General features: G+C 38.9%; 1 protein-coding gene across 29 annotated transcripts in view; it reads right to left on the minus strand.

Annotated features, from left to right (window-relative positions):
• Nucleotides 1–7,256: 7,256 nt before the first annotated feature.
• Nucleotides 7,257–13,721, minus strand: part of LOC109642908 (protocadherin alpha-C2-like) — a 167,555-nt gene continuing 161,090 nt past the window's right edge. For 27 of the 29 annotated variants that reach the window (XM_069532013.1, XM_069532022.1, XM_069532021.1 and 24 more), the window contains exons 4-5: nucleotides 13,649–13,708; nucleotides 7,257–10,394 (exon numbers count right to left, since the gene is read on the minus strand). In XM_069532013.1, coding sequence (XP_069388114.1) covers nucleotides 10,090–10,394; nucleotides 13,649–13,708 — 365 coding nt within the window. In that variant the 3' untranslated portion in view covers nucleotides 7,257–10,089. The remainder of the gene's footprint in view (nucleotides 10,395–13,648; nucleotides 13,709–13,721) is intronic. The other 2 variants (XM_069532020.1, XM_020113797.2) reach the window with 1 other exon arrangement.

Here is a 13,721-nt window from a genome sequence, read left to right on the forward strand (position 1 = left end):
TGTTGTTCTAACCCACAGCGGCACCATGAGTCGCTTCTCACTCTTTACAGCTGCGAGCAACGCGCCGTACTTGTAGAGACGTAAATGTATATTGATTTGATATATTTTGCAACAACAAACTATGACAGAAACGCATAAACTACAGCTCCAGCTTATTCAATAAAAATAATTTACTGTAATGGCCTGATATGGATTACATCAAATTAGAAACTGTTAAAATATGTTTTGTGAAAAATATATAAAAGGGAAAACGGATTGATTTCAAGGTCTTTATTTTGTTAGAAAACATTCTTGCTTATTATCCATATAATGAAATTAGCAATATTCATGAAACACTTGCTTCTATAATGTTTATTTCTTTACTTTTTATTTATTCCACAAGTGAAATACACACACAAAGGATTTGTAGACATAAAATACCAGTTTTAGTTGAAGATTCAGGCTCAATCTACAAATGAAACCTATCGAATCAACACACACATGCATCATAATTTATATCCATCACATTAGCAAATCTCTGACAAAATTTTAACTACATTTTCCTACAGAGCATGCTCCCCTCTGAGTCATCCACTGAACCAATCGGTATGCTTGCAATACTGATATAGGTAATGATAAATAAAATATATATATAAAAAACTGTTCATTATGATTAAGCAACAGAAAAAGAGGTGTTCAGGAGCTCTGTCTTTGCCTGTGCTGCTGGGGCATATCTAGCAAATCTGGTCTCAGCTGCAGACATAGTGTATATTTTTCGACCTTTTTAATTTGTCTGGGTCGTGACATTAACCAGGAGATAATAATTTTCTTTGCTATTGAGATCAGAATTAACTCAAATCTCTCTCTGTTTGGGCTTGATATGCTCATGCAACCTTGAAGTTTTATTTTCATACTGTTAAATTATAGCAAAATTTACACCAGGATTTTTTTAATCTCTCGTGAAAATCATGTCGCAAATTGTAGGCATATAAAAATCATGTGTTGGTAAATGTTATTCCTTTTGAAGTTGTTAAAATAACTTCATAGTTTGACCCTTAAAAGAAATTGTGCAATACAGATAATGTTTCTAAAAGAGAAAAATAAATGCCTAGTTGCTCCCATTGTTTCAGGACCATGGACAGGGACAACAGGATGATCACTTGGCTTTGAAGGCTGTTTAACAAACTTTCCATCTGAGTGATTGTGTCAGTCCCATAAAGTCACAGGAACGTAAATGACACCTGATTTATTTATGGGTATATGATATCAGCATAAATTAATCCATTAAATATATCTCATATAAAAATCTTCATCAATCAATCTTTGTTTTATGATGAGAAACAATGTGGAACAAAGACATTAACACCACTCAAAGAAGGTAGTAAAACAGATTAAGTAAAACAGTAGAACAAAAAAGAAAATAACCCACATAAATATAGCATGTAAGGATCAAATTCTTCTGCAGGTAAGTGACACAAATTATTATAGTTAATCATATTGTACTTTGACCATAATGCTATGCCACAACTGCATACATGTTAAACTGCTCCACAACTTTTACATATGAGTTGCAATGAACAGTTTAGAGAGAGAGAAAGTCAAAATTGATTCAGTTCAGTTCACAGTTCAGCTCTAATGCCTGCAGTACAGTTGGATATCAGAGTTTGTTATGCTGGTAGCGGCAAATGTAGCCTGGAACAACTGCCCTCACAAGGATTAGAGGCAAGCAACAGAGGTCTAGTCAGTTCTTTTTCTAACTCCACAGACACATACTTTCCATATTTAAAGTGGCATTACTTGAGGCAAATCATGGGATTTTTATGCAGCTCCCTCTGAAGCCGTAAAGAGCTTTATACAACGTTTTTTCAGATATGCAGCTGTGCTCCCAGTCATCCAAATTGACTTTTAAGTACAAAAAATGTGGTGCTCCACTTTATAAAGAAATAGGTTCAGAGAGGCAAGATAAGACAGATATCTAACAATGACAAATTGAAACTTTGTACTTTTCCAGTGACTGGGTGTCACTGTATCACACAGGTTAATATATCAATATACAGTGTTAAACTAAACTGATTTAGTTGCGACAACATTTTCATGTCTGTCAAAAGACAAAAATTACCATTTTCTGTGGAATTTATCTGGTTTTAATGAGCAACTCTTCATGTCAAACTTGTTTCTGTTATTTTTATTTGTGGAATAACCAAAGAATTCATCTGATACTGGAAAAAAAGTGGACTCTTATTTACCTTTTAGTTTAGGTGCCAGCAAAAAGGCTTCGAGCTATAAACAATCTCCCTGTTCTTGGCCTTTTGGCTGGTTTTCATTTGATATTACAGCTTCAGTACAACGCACCGTCTAGCAGCTCCACCATCTCATGGTAAAAATACGACAAGTACCTTTATAATTTCAATATATTTCAGCCCCAGCAATAAGGTGATCTATAAGTTGCACTGATATCAAATGAATCATGTGGTAACATTACTCTTTCAAAACAGATATATACAGAGTCAAGTCAGTGAAGTCAAGTCATAAAATATGAAATAAAAGACATCCTGGATTGTTTGCAAGAATGCAATTAAAAATGTATGTGAATGTCTTCTTCACATTTTCTGATCACACAAAAGCATTTTCATCTGAATGTACTCACCAGTAGAGTTGTTCTGAAAGACGAGGCATGTCCAGCATTATCCACAAGCAAGGTTGTTCTCTCAGGAAGTACAGAATCCTAAGGAGAGAATTCTTACAGTTAGTGTTGTGTACTGCAGTTTAAATTGATGGCATCAAAAGCTTGGTATTAATGAACATTTACAATTAACAACTAACCTGAAAAAGCCAAAACCTGTTGCTTGAGTATTTCATTTTAAAACTAGATTTTTAAAATGATCATATTATTTTATAGTATTAAATTAAATATGGTTTACACACAAATACAAATAGGAATTGTAGGCTATTGTTGCTCTTTTTTAAGTGTTCAGTTAGTGGGGGGAAAAGGGATAAACATTAGGAAAGTAAACTTCAAATGCCATGTAAAGAAATCAGCACAATAGAAATAGAGCCTAAGGAGGCTACAGTTTAAAATTATGAGTCACTATGTTGTCAGGATAAAAGTTGTTCCTGTTCCCTCTGCATGGAGAAAAGAGACATCAGAAAACTAACAGAGCAAAAACACAAGCTATAGGGAAACTATGGCTCTGGACAAGTGTCTAATGTGTGGTGACTGTGTTTTCTTTCTTTTTATTAGTTATTTAATTATATGTGTAGCCTTGTGTTTATTTTGTCATTTTCAACAAGCTAGCTGTAGCTGTTGTGTTTGTCTAAGTGTTCTTGTAAGTAAACAGTGATCTATGTCATGCTGTGCTAACTAAACTAAAATAACATAACTATATCAACTTCATGCTGGGCTTCAATAAACATGCACACGTCAATGAAAATAGAAATATTGTAGCTTACAAGGAGACATTGTTATCTCAAACATCAAAATGGCAGAGCAGCTACAGTAGGCAATGGTAGCATTTAAGCTAGTTGCTGACAAACTTAGGCATTAGTTGACACACGGTAACTGTTACCTGATCGAGTGCGTTGCTATGTTGGTTACTTCAATGAAGACTTCGACGTATCCATTAATATGTCCTTAGAGTAAACTGTATCGCAGCTCAGGTGCTTATTTATTCAGGTGATTTGTTTTATATCTAAACGAGAATATGTAGGTAACACAGAAGAGACGAGCGCAGCCACACACGGCGAGCTCGACATGAACACCGCTCACCAGCGGGAAAAGCATTTGTTTGGCGGACCGGATGTTTCTCGTGTTCAGTCTACTTCCGGTACCTGGAAACACCTGTTAGAATTTTTAAACAGGCTGAATACGTTAGTGTTAGTTGAGCAAGTGCCACGTTTAAATTTAAATCTGATTTATGATCTAGATGTTGAAAAAGAAGTTTAGTAAGAGCAAGTACCCACAGGCAGCCTTTATTAAGTTGTTTCATTTTCAAAAGAAGTAAACTGAACTGCATTATTGCAGTAAATTACACACAGCCTTATACTTGTGTACTTGGAAGGAATAGATAGATGGAAGGTCTGGAGCAGTGACTTTACATTTCCCAAAGGAAAATCATGAAATCACCTGAGCTCATGTAAACCATCAATGAAAAGTAATATATCGATCATTTAAAAGCAGAAATGGTATAACAATCTAAATAATTTAGTCTCAAGAAATAATGACGTTCAAGACTAAAATATAATGCAGATTAAATGTAAAAATGAAACCATGAAAAATAAAAAAGAAGTGCAATAATAATTAGTTTGACCACCCTTTCATTGCTTTACTAAATGTCCTCATTATAATCGACAGGTAGAAGTTCAAATATGATTTTACAAATATTTTTTCCACAAAAAAAGCTTTTCCATGTCTTCTTCTGCTCACACACAAATGTGCCATCATATTTTGGTCAGGAGATGGCGCCTTTTGCTCAGCTCTCCTGCAGATGGACCACAGGCAGCCGACAGGAGTGAGTGGAACAGGCAGTGTCGGCATCAGTAGTTACTTTCAAACAGGAAGGTTTTTATACCATGAACGTGAACCTCACTGTTAAAATATATCATGCTTTCACTTCAAGCAAGCAGCAAAACGGTGTTCCACGTCCTGCACGCACTGCATCCTGGTACATGTAGTCCAAATCTCATTTCGCTGAGGTGTTGCCTCGTGTTCGAATCAAGACTTGATGTAGATGAGATCTGTGACGCTCAGTTTGTCACAGAAGAGGGCAAATTCACACAACGTAAAGACACAGACATGTACGAACATTAAATCCATTTATTACAGCTGTTTTGTATACGTGCAGCTCTCACAGAGATCAGTTATTGTTTCGGTAAACGCGTCTGTTTTCTTGATTTCAAGCGGTCATACGGAAAATGATTGTGTTGCAGCCTGCATCATAGTAAACATCAAGACATGTGTGCGATCTGTGTTTCATGTGTAGCTTTTCAAGATGAAAAGCTATATGTTCCCCTGCAGCCTGGTGGCATCAAATATCAATGTTCCAGATGGATATGAGCTGGTGGTGAGTCAAAATAACGACAAAATGAAATACACCCCAATTGTCAATCAACATTTTTACGTCACTATAATTACAACTTCAGCCCATCCATCAGCTACACAACATATCCCACAGGGCTGGAATATAGAGACAAGCAATCATTCACCTTCACAATCACACCTACTGGTAATGTGGTAATGTAAACTTTGAAATCAATGCAGAATCCTAGATCCAATTTCGGGCTAGAAACCTGCTGCTGGTAGGCAGCACTGCTAACCACAAATGTGCACATAGGGAAGGCTATAATGCTTCTTCTTTATATATCTGCCATACCACTATGTCGGTTAAGTTTACTTGCATCAATCATAACAGGCTGAAGCAAATGTATTTCATCATCAACCCATGGTCTCACCCTTTTTCTTGAACATCCTTGCACTCCACACACACACATTGTTTCCGAAGTGCAATGTGCAGTGCTGTTATGCCCCAGGCCAAAATTATGGTGCACATTAATCTCTCCATCTCCATCATGGCTGCTTCCAAGTCATTCCATTTGCCTTCCTCAGCAGGACGATGGTTTTGCTTAGTCACTGCAGCTGGCAATGTCACTTCACCCAAACACATACACACTTTGTGCACTGAAATTCTACATACAATCATATTAGATCATGTTTATAAACTCTTTTCATATTATTAGACCATTTAAATTGTTTATGTTTGCATATCATATCTCTAAACATTTGTTATATTTAGTTTGTCAAATTCATACTGAGCACACATACAGACACCACTGCCATGGTGCAATATATATCCATATTCATTAGCCAGATATTCACTTCACTGCTCGGCAGACTAAACACTGCAGGCTACTTTTCTGCACACTGAGCCAGTTTGCTTGTTTGTTAATTTGTTTGTATAACTGAAATGAGCATAAGTTCAGAAGGACCAGAGCAATTTCTATGAATACTCAGGGGAATGTAGGCATATTAAATGTGTGGGTGTTTGTGTTTTTTGTCGAAATTGTTGTTCTTCCAGTTAAAAGTCAATTAGGAGTTAGAGATACATTTGTGCGCCACCAAACCAGCAGCAATAGTCAGCTGCGCTGTGTGGCATATGAAAGGACACCCCCCCAAACTTCCTCAAGGCCCATGGGCACCTCACTGTTTTAACCCTTGTGTTTGGTAAGTACATGAGGCTGTTGCTATGGAGACTATTCCCCAAATAGTTCTAACCATAGATACGATTTTGTCTTGTCTCTTGGAAATATCATAAATAAAAGGAGATGTAGCATTTTCACAAGGACATTTTTTTAACATTAACTCTTGAACTTCTCTCACTGCACCATGTTCCATCTCTGGATACAAAATGAAAGACAATGCTGCAGAAAGGGAGATTTTTTTAACTTGTTATACAAGAGCAACATTAATATACAATCACAAAAACACAGACATGTCTATTTAATTCTCAGCTTTATTTTTGTTTTAGAGAATACTACTAACAACAAGTTCAACTTTGTGGTGTTTCTAGAACTCTAAATGTCCCTTTAGGAAACTATTGAGTGTGATTTGATGAATGGATAAAGATATTGATTACCAATGCTGCAAATTATCTAGGCCAGCATGACTGATGTCTCTCTATTTGCCTTTTTTCTACAAACTCGCCCACTGGGAGTGGACACGATAAATCTATTTAGCCACTCTATTAAATTAGGTTGCATTTGCAAGCTTCCTTTCACAAGGGACTGTTTGGACCATCTGTGACCATGGCTTTCATCAGGGAGAAATGAGGCATCGTTGCTGGGCAGGTCATCCTGACTGTCTCCCATCTCTGCAGGGAATGAGCCTTTCTGTGTGCTTGCTGGTGCAGGGAAAGAAGAGCAATGAGAGTGTGTGTGATAGACGAGAGCAGCCTGGAGTTAAGATTGTCAGCCTTGCGCTCACTGATGTGAAGAGATGTGCTCGCGCCTTTACTGATACATTCCTTTCTCACTTTTGTGAAGTGTTGCATTGACCTGTTTTAAAACTCTCCTGAAATAGAAGTCTCCTCTGTAAATATATTCTGCACCAGAATTTTAATTCATACTTCGATTATATGAGGCTATCCTAAAGCAAACCTAAAAATAACTCGTTTTATTCAGTATTCTGTATTTTCACTCCCAGAGGTCAATTTGTTTTTCATTTATTCAAATAAAAGACAAAGAAATTCTGATCACCAATGCCCCAAGACAATAAATTCAAAATGTATTTTTAAGAAAGAAAACTTTATTAGTGATTTATAAACAAAACACATTACCACTGTTTCCATCTAGGTAAAATAAAAAAAGTCAGAAAATAAATGAAATAAATGAAATCCACTACTTCACTGTTACAACTGATGAGCGGGTGTACAAAAAAGGTATTTTTTTAAACCACAGATCTGGGCTGATCCATTTAGGACAGCACAGTGCCACCATAGTTCACCACCATACATTGGGAAAGAATGACAGCATGAATGCTCACTAAACACAATAATATACTACATATACCTTTTTTTACACTGGACAATTTTTTTCTTTCATTTTTTTCCTTTTTTAAGAGTGAAAGGGAAGTGATAGCTCATCATAGGATCATACATATTTCAGTTACAATATTACAGTTTTAGTTAGATCGTCATGTCAAAGGCAGACACAGAGAGTGTTTTTTTTTTTTTTTTTTCTTGCTTTGCTTATTCTCAAAAGCAAAAATCATATTTGGTAAAAGAAAAAAAGACTTGCGTTGAAAGGTATCACACTATAGCATGTACAAATATCTAAAGAGGTTTAGTGGATGCCATACAACATCTGTGGAGCATGAAGATTGTAGTACGTAGATGTTTGGCAAGAGACAGAAGTACATACAAATATCTCCTGTGCAAATAATGAAGAAAAATGATAATACAAAAGAATAAAATCATAGCCATCTATCTATTTATATATATATTTCTCTATATAGTATGTGTTTCCTTAGAGCAGTACATGCAGCAGCCACTTAATGGAGTGACGTCATACTGAGCCGCAAAACTTTGGGGGACGTGGCAACAAGTTACAGGCAGGGGAGGGGGAACCAACAGAAGCAGGTCTTGAGGCATGTGAGTGCCCCATTTTCAAAACCTCCTGAGAGAGGATTGGTGGGATATAGCAGGTGGGATGGGAATCTCTAGATGCCCAAATCTTTTAGCAGGTTTCGATTATTAATGAGACAATCTATCAAAGTCTACGCTTACATTTACAGCGTACAGAAAAGCTAATATGTGACTCAACGATCCGAAACAATCAATGTGGAGAACAACTTCTTCTCTTATACCTGGAGGGGGAGGGCCAGCCCACGGCACCTGTCTCCTCACTTTGCCTCCACCCCTATTATCTGCTTCATCCCACATGGTCCCCTCTCATCAGTGGCTAAGAACAGGAAATGAACAGCATATTCACAAGTTAAAAGCACTGAACCGTTTTGCACTTTGAGAGACATCTGACAAGAGTTCAGGGCGTCGACCCCCTGACTGGGCTTCCCCAGGCCTCATCCACATTACTCCATGCTGTTCCCAGCACACCACAATGTTCAGAGCAGGCCATTCCCAGGATTGATCCTGAGCAGGGGGGTCAGAGCGGGGGTTTGGGGCAGTGTCTGAGGGTAAATGTGGGGAGGCATGAGACGTAAAAAGCAGTTCAAACTGAGGAAGAAAAAAAAACTGTGCATGTCATAATGAATCTCTTTAAAGACCAATGAAAACAGACTTCATCATCAGATGAAGAGGCAATAGGTGGGATGGGTGACCGTGAGGGTAGAAAAGGCGGCTGGGGGAGGAGAAGTTGGCTCGTGGCAACTTGGGGCAAGTACAAGCAGGTGAGCAGTTGTAAACTCAAGGTATCAGGTAAGGACTGGTTGCTACCAAACATTCAAAGCAGAAAGCATTAGGCTTTTGCTGCAGCAGGGGACAAGAGAAGGTGTTATCAAAATCTCGAGACTCTCCTAATATTCTGTACTTGTTTTCATCAGAGTCCACTGACTGAAAGCGGAGTCACAAGCCAGCGCAGCTGGACTCTCCCCTCTGTGGTCCTCAGGAGAATGTGAGGTAACTTCCCATCTCTCCATCTTTGCGGGGCTCTCTGCATTCCTCAGTTGGGGTTCTGGCTGAAGACGAAGCTGTCTGTGTCCTTCAAATGCAGTGAGCAAATACAGAGTGATTTCAAAGGATGTCGCTTCCATCCTGAGAGAGTTGATGTACACATGTGCACCGCATTGGCGAATGTGCTGGGCAAAAAGCTTGCAGTGTCTTGTTCTAAGCACATTTCTTTGATGCCAGTTGTTTTTCTCTCTTTTTATATTTTTCTCCTTCTCTCAAGTGCTTTATGTGTCCACTTTGCCACGGTAAGTGTGTGTTCTAGTGTTTGCATGTTTGAATGTGTGATCATGCGTGTATGTGCATGTGGTTTCATTGAGATCTTAGGAAACACTGTTGGTAATTACCAGAGGAATCTGCAGCAGTGTAGTGTTAGCCTTAGTTTCAGTGACTCTCGTCTGTGCTATTTACAAATGGTGTGTGTCCAGCTCCGCATTATTCTACGTCGTTCTTCTTTTCCTTGGCTGGCACAGAGCTTTTTGTTGTTCTTGTACAAAGTATTTGTCTCCTCTCTGAGAGAATGGTTTACACATCATTGTTGGGGAGGGGGTAAGACAGAGGTGCCAACGTGCCCATGGGTTAAAGGAGAAAAATTGAAGACGAGGGCAAAGATTGGTCCTTCCTTATAGGAAAGGATGACTGACATGAGTTGACTCCAGGTGTATAGGCACATCGGGGCTTGGAGCAAAATCAATCATTTTATTGTTTATCAAGGCAAGATTAATAATTTACCCCAGAAAGGGTCTGAAGGTAAAATAAATCGTGCATAAGGCCAGGATCAGAACAGAGAGAGCTTGAGATCGTGAAATAAGATAATAAAATGAAATTGGGAAATCTATGTTAGTTTTCACATTTTCTTTTTGCCCAATGGACTTTGGTTGGTACCTCTGTTTTAACAACGCCCTTTTCTTCTTTGCTGTTTTCTCTTTCTGCTCCTCTACTCATCATCATCCTTCCCCTTATCCTTCTTGTCTTTCTTCTCCTTCTTCTTCTTCTTCTTCTTCTTGGCCTCCTCCTTCTTCCCAAAGGTGATGAAGTCGCTCTTGTCGTCCTCTCCTCCCTGGTTCTGTCTGATAGATATTATGGCGGGGGAGCCGGGAATGATAAAGGCCTCTGGGGGAACCTCGCCAGGCTTCAGGTGTTGTGGCGGTGCACCGGGACCGCCGGGGCCATAGCGAAAGTGCCAACTGTTACTGTCTACACCAGCGCCCATTGGGGGGGACACCTCTCCGCCCTCAGCATCTGAAAGAAAGAGAAAGGGAATCATGATAGGTTATTATTTGGTTATCAAATTAAAGCAGCTGTTAGGATTTTATTACTACCCACAGACAACATCAAATCTGCCAGCATTTTATTCCACACTCTTTGAATTGTAATGTAGAAGGCTACAAATTACAGGCTGCAACCACTTATTATTCATTGGCCAACTTCAGACACCCCGGGTGAGATTTACCAAGCCTTTTGCATCTCATTCATAATGCACTCTGCACCTTAATGAATGACATGGCTGCTGTATATGAAACAGGGCCACCAGCTCGAAACGCTCAATTTGCCTGTCATCTGAGATTCTTTCTGTCCCTCATTGCTGCACATTTAAGGGAGCTTGGAAGGAGATGTGAGGAAATCAATGGTCAACCATTGCAAAACAGATGCAAATGTGCAGCTTTGTGCACTCATTTTAGGTCCTGGAACTACATTGGAGTTTTGCAAGAACAACATTTCTAAAAAGTGGGCAACAAATGTGGCTCCCTTCAAGGCTTACATCCATGGCACTGTTGTTCAGGTCAATTGCAACTTGTGAGTTAATTCGTAACTGCCACAATGTAGGAGAATAATTGTAAGAAAAGTGCACACAAAGAAGTAAATGGTGGGTCTAAGTGCTCTTAGGGAGGTCACAGACAATCAGTCTGTCTCTGTGCAGTGTGTCACAAACTTGGAACAGTCTACCATTTAAAAAGAGTCCCTTTCACTTTGGTTCCTTCCTCACAGCAATGACCTACTTGCCACACTTGCCTCACATATTCACTTTTATTTCTCAGTCTCCCTTTCTGAGTTCTTTCCAAAGGGAGGGATTAAAAGAGCCGGGCTTCATCCAACCAGAAGGAACAGTGTCTGGACTCGGGAAGTATCCAAGACAGAGAATACACGTCTTTCCTTACCCAGTCAGGCCCAAAATATCTACACTAGATTGTTGGTTTCACTTTTCTTCATGTTGCATCTCTTACACAAAGTGAACGGTCATCCTAAAGGCAGCTGGACAAAGAGACTGCAAACGTAATCCTGACTAAACTATTTTTGAACAAGGTGCAGGATGTAAACTGAAAATCATCCAGTTATGATGACCTGTGTGATAGATGATAAGGATAAGTCTAAGTCTAAAAGTTGGTTTATATGTTTTTATTTGGCTGTTAAAACACTGCATTGCTTTGTTGTACAGATGGAGAATTATAATAATGAAAAACAATTCAGTCACTTAAATAATAAGCATTATTAAATTGAATTTGTGGAGATGATGGACTATATATGACTCCCCTTTTTCAAATATGATATAGTCTAAACTTATTCCTCTTTTAAATGTTTTTTGCTAACTCTTCTTAGTTGCTTTCCCTTCCACATTTCAACATTTTCAATTTACCAACTCTCAGCGAGATCCGTCAAAGATCTGTGAGGTAAATCCATGGCAAACATGATGCCTGCTGCTCTGCATACAATCCCAATCTGTCACAGATGTTCGACTCAGTGATCCAAAGCTCCTCTTTTGGCCAGGAAAAAATGCCCAAAGTTGAAGCAGACAATCGTGTTTAATTTTATTCAATCTTTGTATGTCACACTAGCATTATTTAGAACCTTGCCTGAATTAAAGATGCGATGATTAGCTGATTAATTGATATGTAGATGGACAGCAAATTAGTCAGCAACTATTTTGATAATCGATTTATTGGAAAAGTCATTTTTCTCCAAACATTCCCAGGATCAAGGTTTTCCAGTGTGAAGATTTAACATTTTTTCCTTGTTTTGGAAGTTTGTTTTGGAAGTTGAATATTTGGGTTTTGGATAGCTGGTTAGAAAAAACAAGGTCTTTCTTATAGACTAAATCATTAATTGTGAAAATTGTCAGCAGATTAATAAATAAAATAAACAATCATTGAATTGTAATTTTTTTGGCATGTTTAATTCCACTGAACATATTTGGAAAAAACAGACACAAAGACCACAGTGCAAGAATTATAACAACTGCGACAACACAGCTGCAAGAGCTGCAGAGACTGAGGAGGTTAGGACAGGACAGCCTAGATCCAGTTGCTGCTTCCTCCACATGAAGACAGCAGAGACAGCTAAAGTCACATTCATTTACGAGCAAAAGAGTCTTTCCCCTGTTGATAAGTCACCGCCAGCAGAAACATGACCCTGATTCTATAATCCCAACAGGAAAAAAAACAGAAACAGAAGAAAAGGAGCAGAAAAATCCACTGAATCATAAATGCTGAATACTGGAGTGCTGGCAAATGCTTTGCTCCACGGTCTTCACTCTCTTGCCCTCTGAGAAATTACCTGTCTAAGTCAATGTGTGAACTTGATGAGACACCAGCACAAACTTGCATTCATAAACAAAACATCACCGCAGAGAGTGATGAGTCATGCTGAGAACAGACAGATGGAAGAGGGTAAGGCAGGGCGGGGTAAATCGCTTAAAAAAGGGTCAACGTCTCAAAAAAAGGGCAGATGTGTTTAACTCTGGTGTCTCTGAAAAGCATTTACAAATATATTTCTTTTTTCTCTAATATTTCTACACGACATTGACAGTGATTAAATGTGACTTGACGTGAGAAGGGAAACTATCTGTCACCTTTATATGTACGCCTTTACCCCCCTTTTCTCATTTCATTTTCTCCTTTTTTCCATCCTTCTCTTCATTCATGATAGTTTTGGCCTCACCTCACCCACCGCTCATCCCCATACAACCATTTGATTTGTCGACGGCTGTTGCAGAGCAAAACTCCCTCTCTCGTCCTCTGTTCCCCTAATTGTGCAAACTCCCTCCTTCTCTTTTCCCTGCTGCTGACACCACCTCCTCTCTCGATCGCTCATTTCCTCTGACCTTTCATGTAATCTAGCGTGGAAAATCTCAGCCAGCCAGCACCCGTCCCTCCCAGTTATTGACAACGGTCTTAATCATGCCTATCAATGTTTATGGTAACATTAATGTGATTGGGTATTAGGCAGCTTGTCCGTCACTGAAAACTATCAGGCACATTAGAGACGAGGACAGTTTTGTAGTTTCATAGTGATGATCATTGCCCCCATTACATTTAACACTCTTGATGTGAAATGCTAATGTGACGCTGTAAACAGCAATTTTCATTACAGTCTGGGATTTTGCTGCATCTTCCTGAGTCTTTCATCATCTGAGTGTGAATATCGTAATTTCGCTCAAGGTATTAACAGCCTCTTAAGTCAGCCAAGCTCTATCTTGCCACATCTACTTTATTCATCACCTTGTCTCGCCAAACCATCGGTCAGTTGGGCAGAAGCGCAGTGCAGCGTTACATAACGAGCTGTGGAGGAAGA

The sequence above is a fragment of the Paralichthys olivaceus genome, chromosome 9, assembly GCF_024713975.1.
Source record: "Paralichthys olivaceus isolate ysfri-2021 chromosome 9, ASM2471397v2, whole genome shotgun sequence".
NCBI lineage: Eukaryota > Metazoa > Chordata > Actinopteri > Pleuronectiformes > Paralichthyidae > Paralichthys > Paralichthys olivaceus.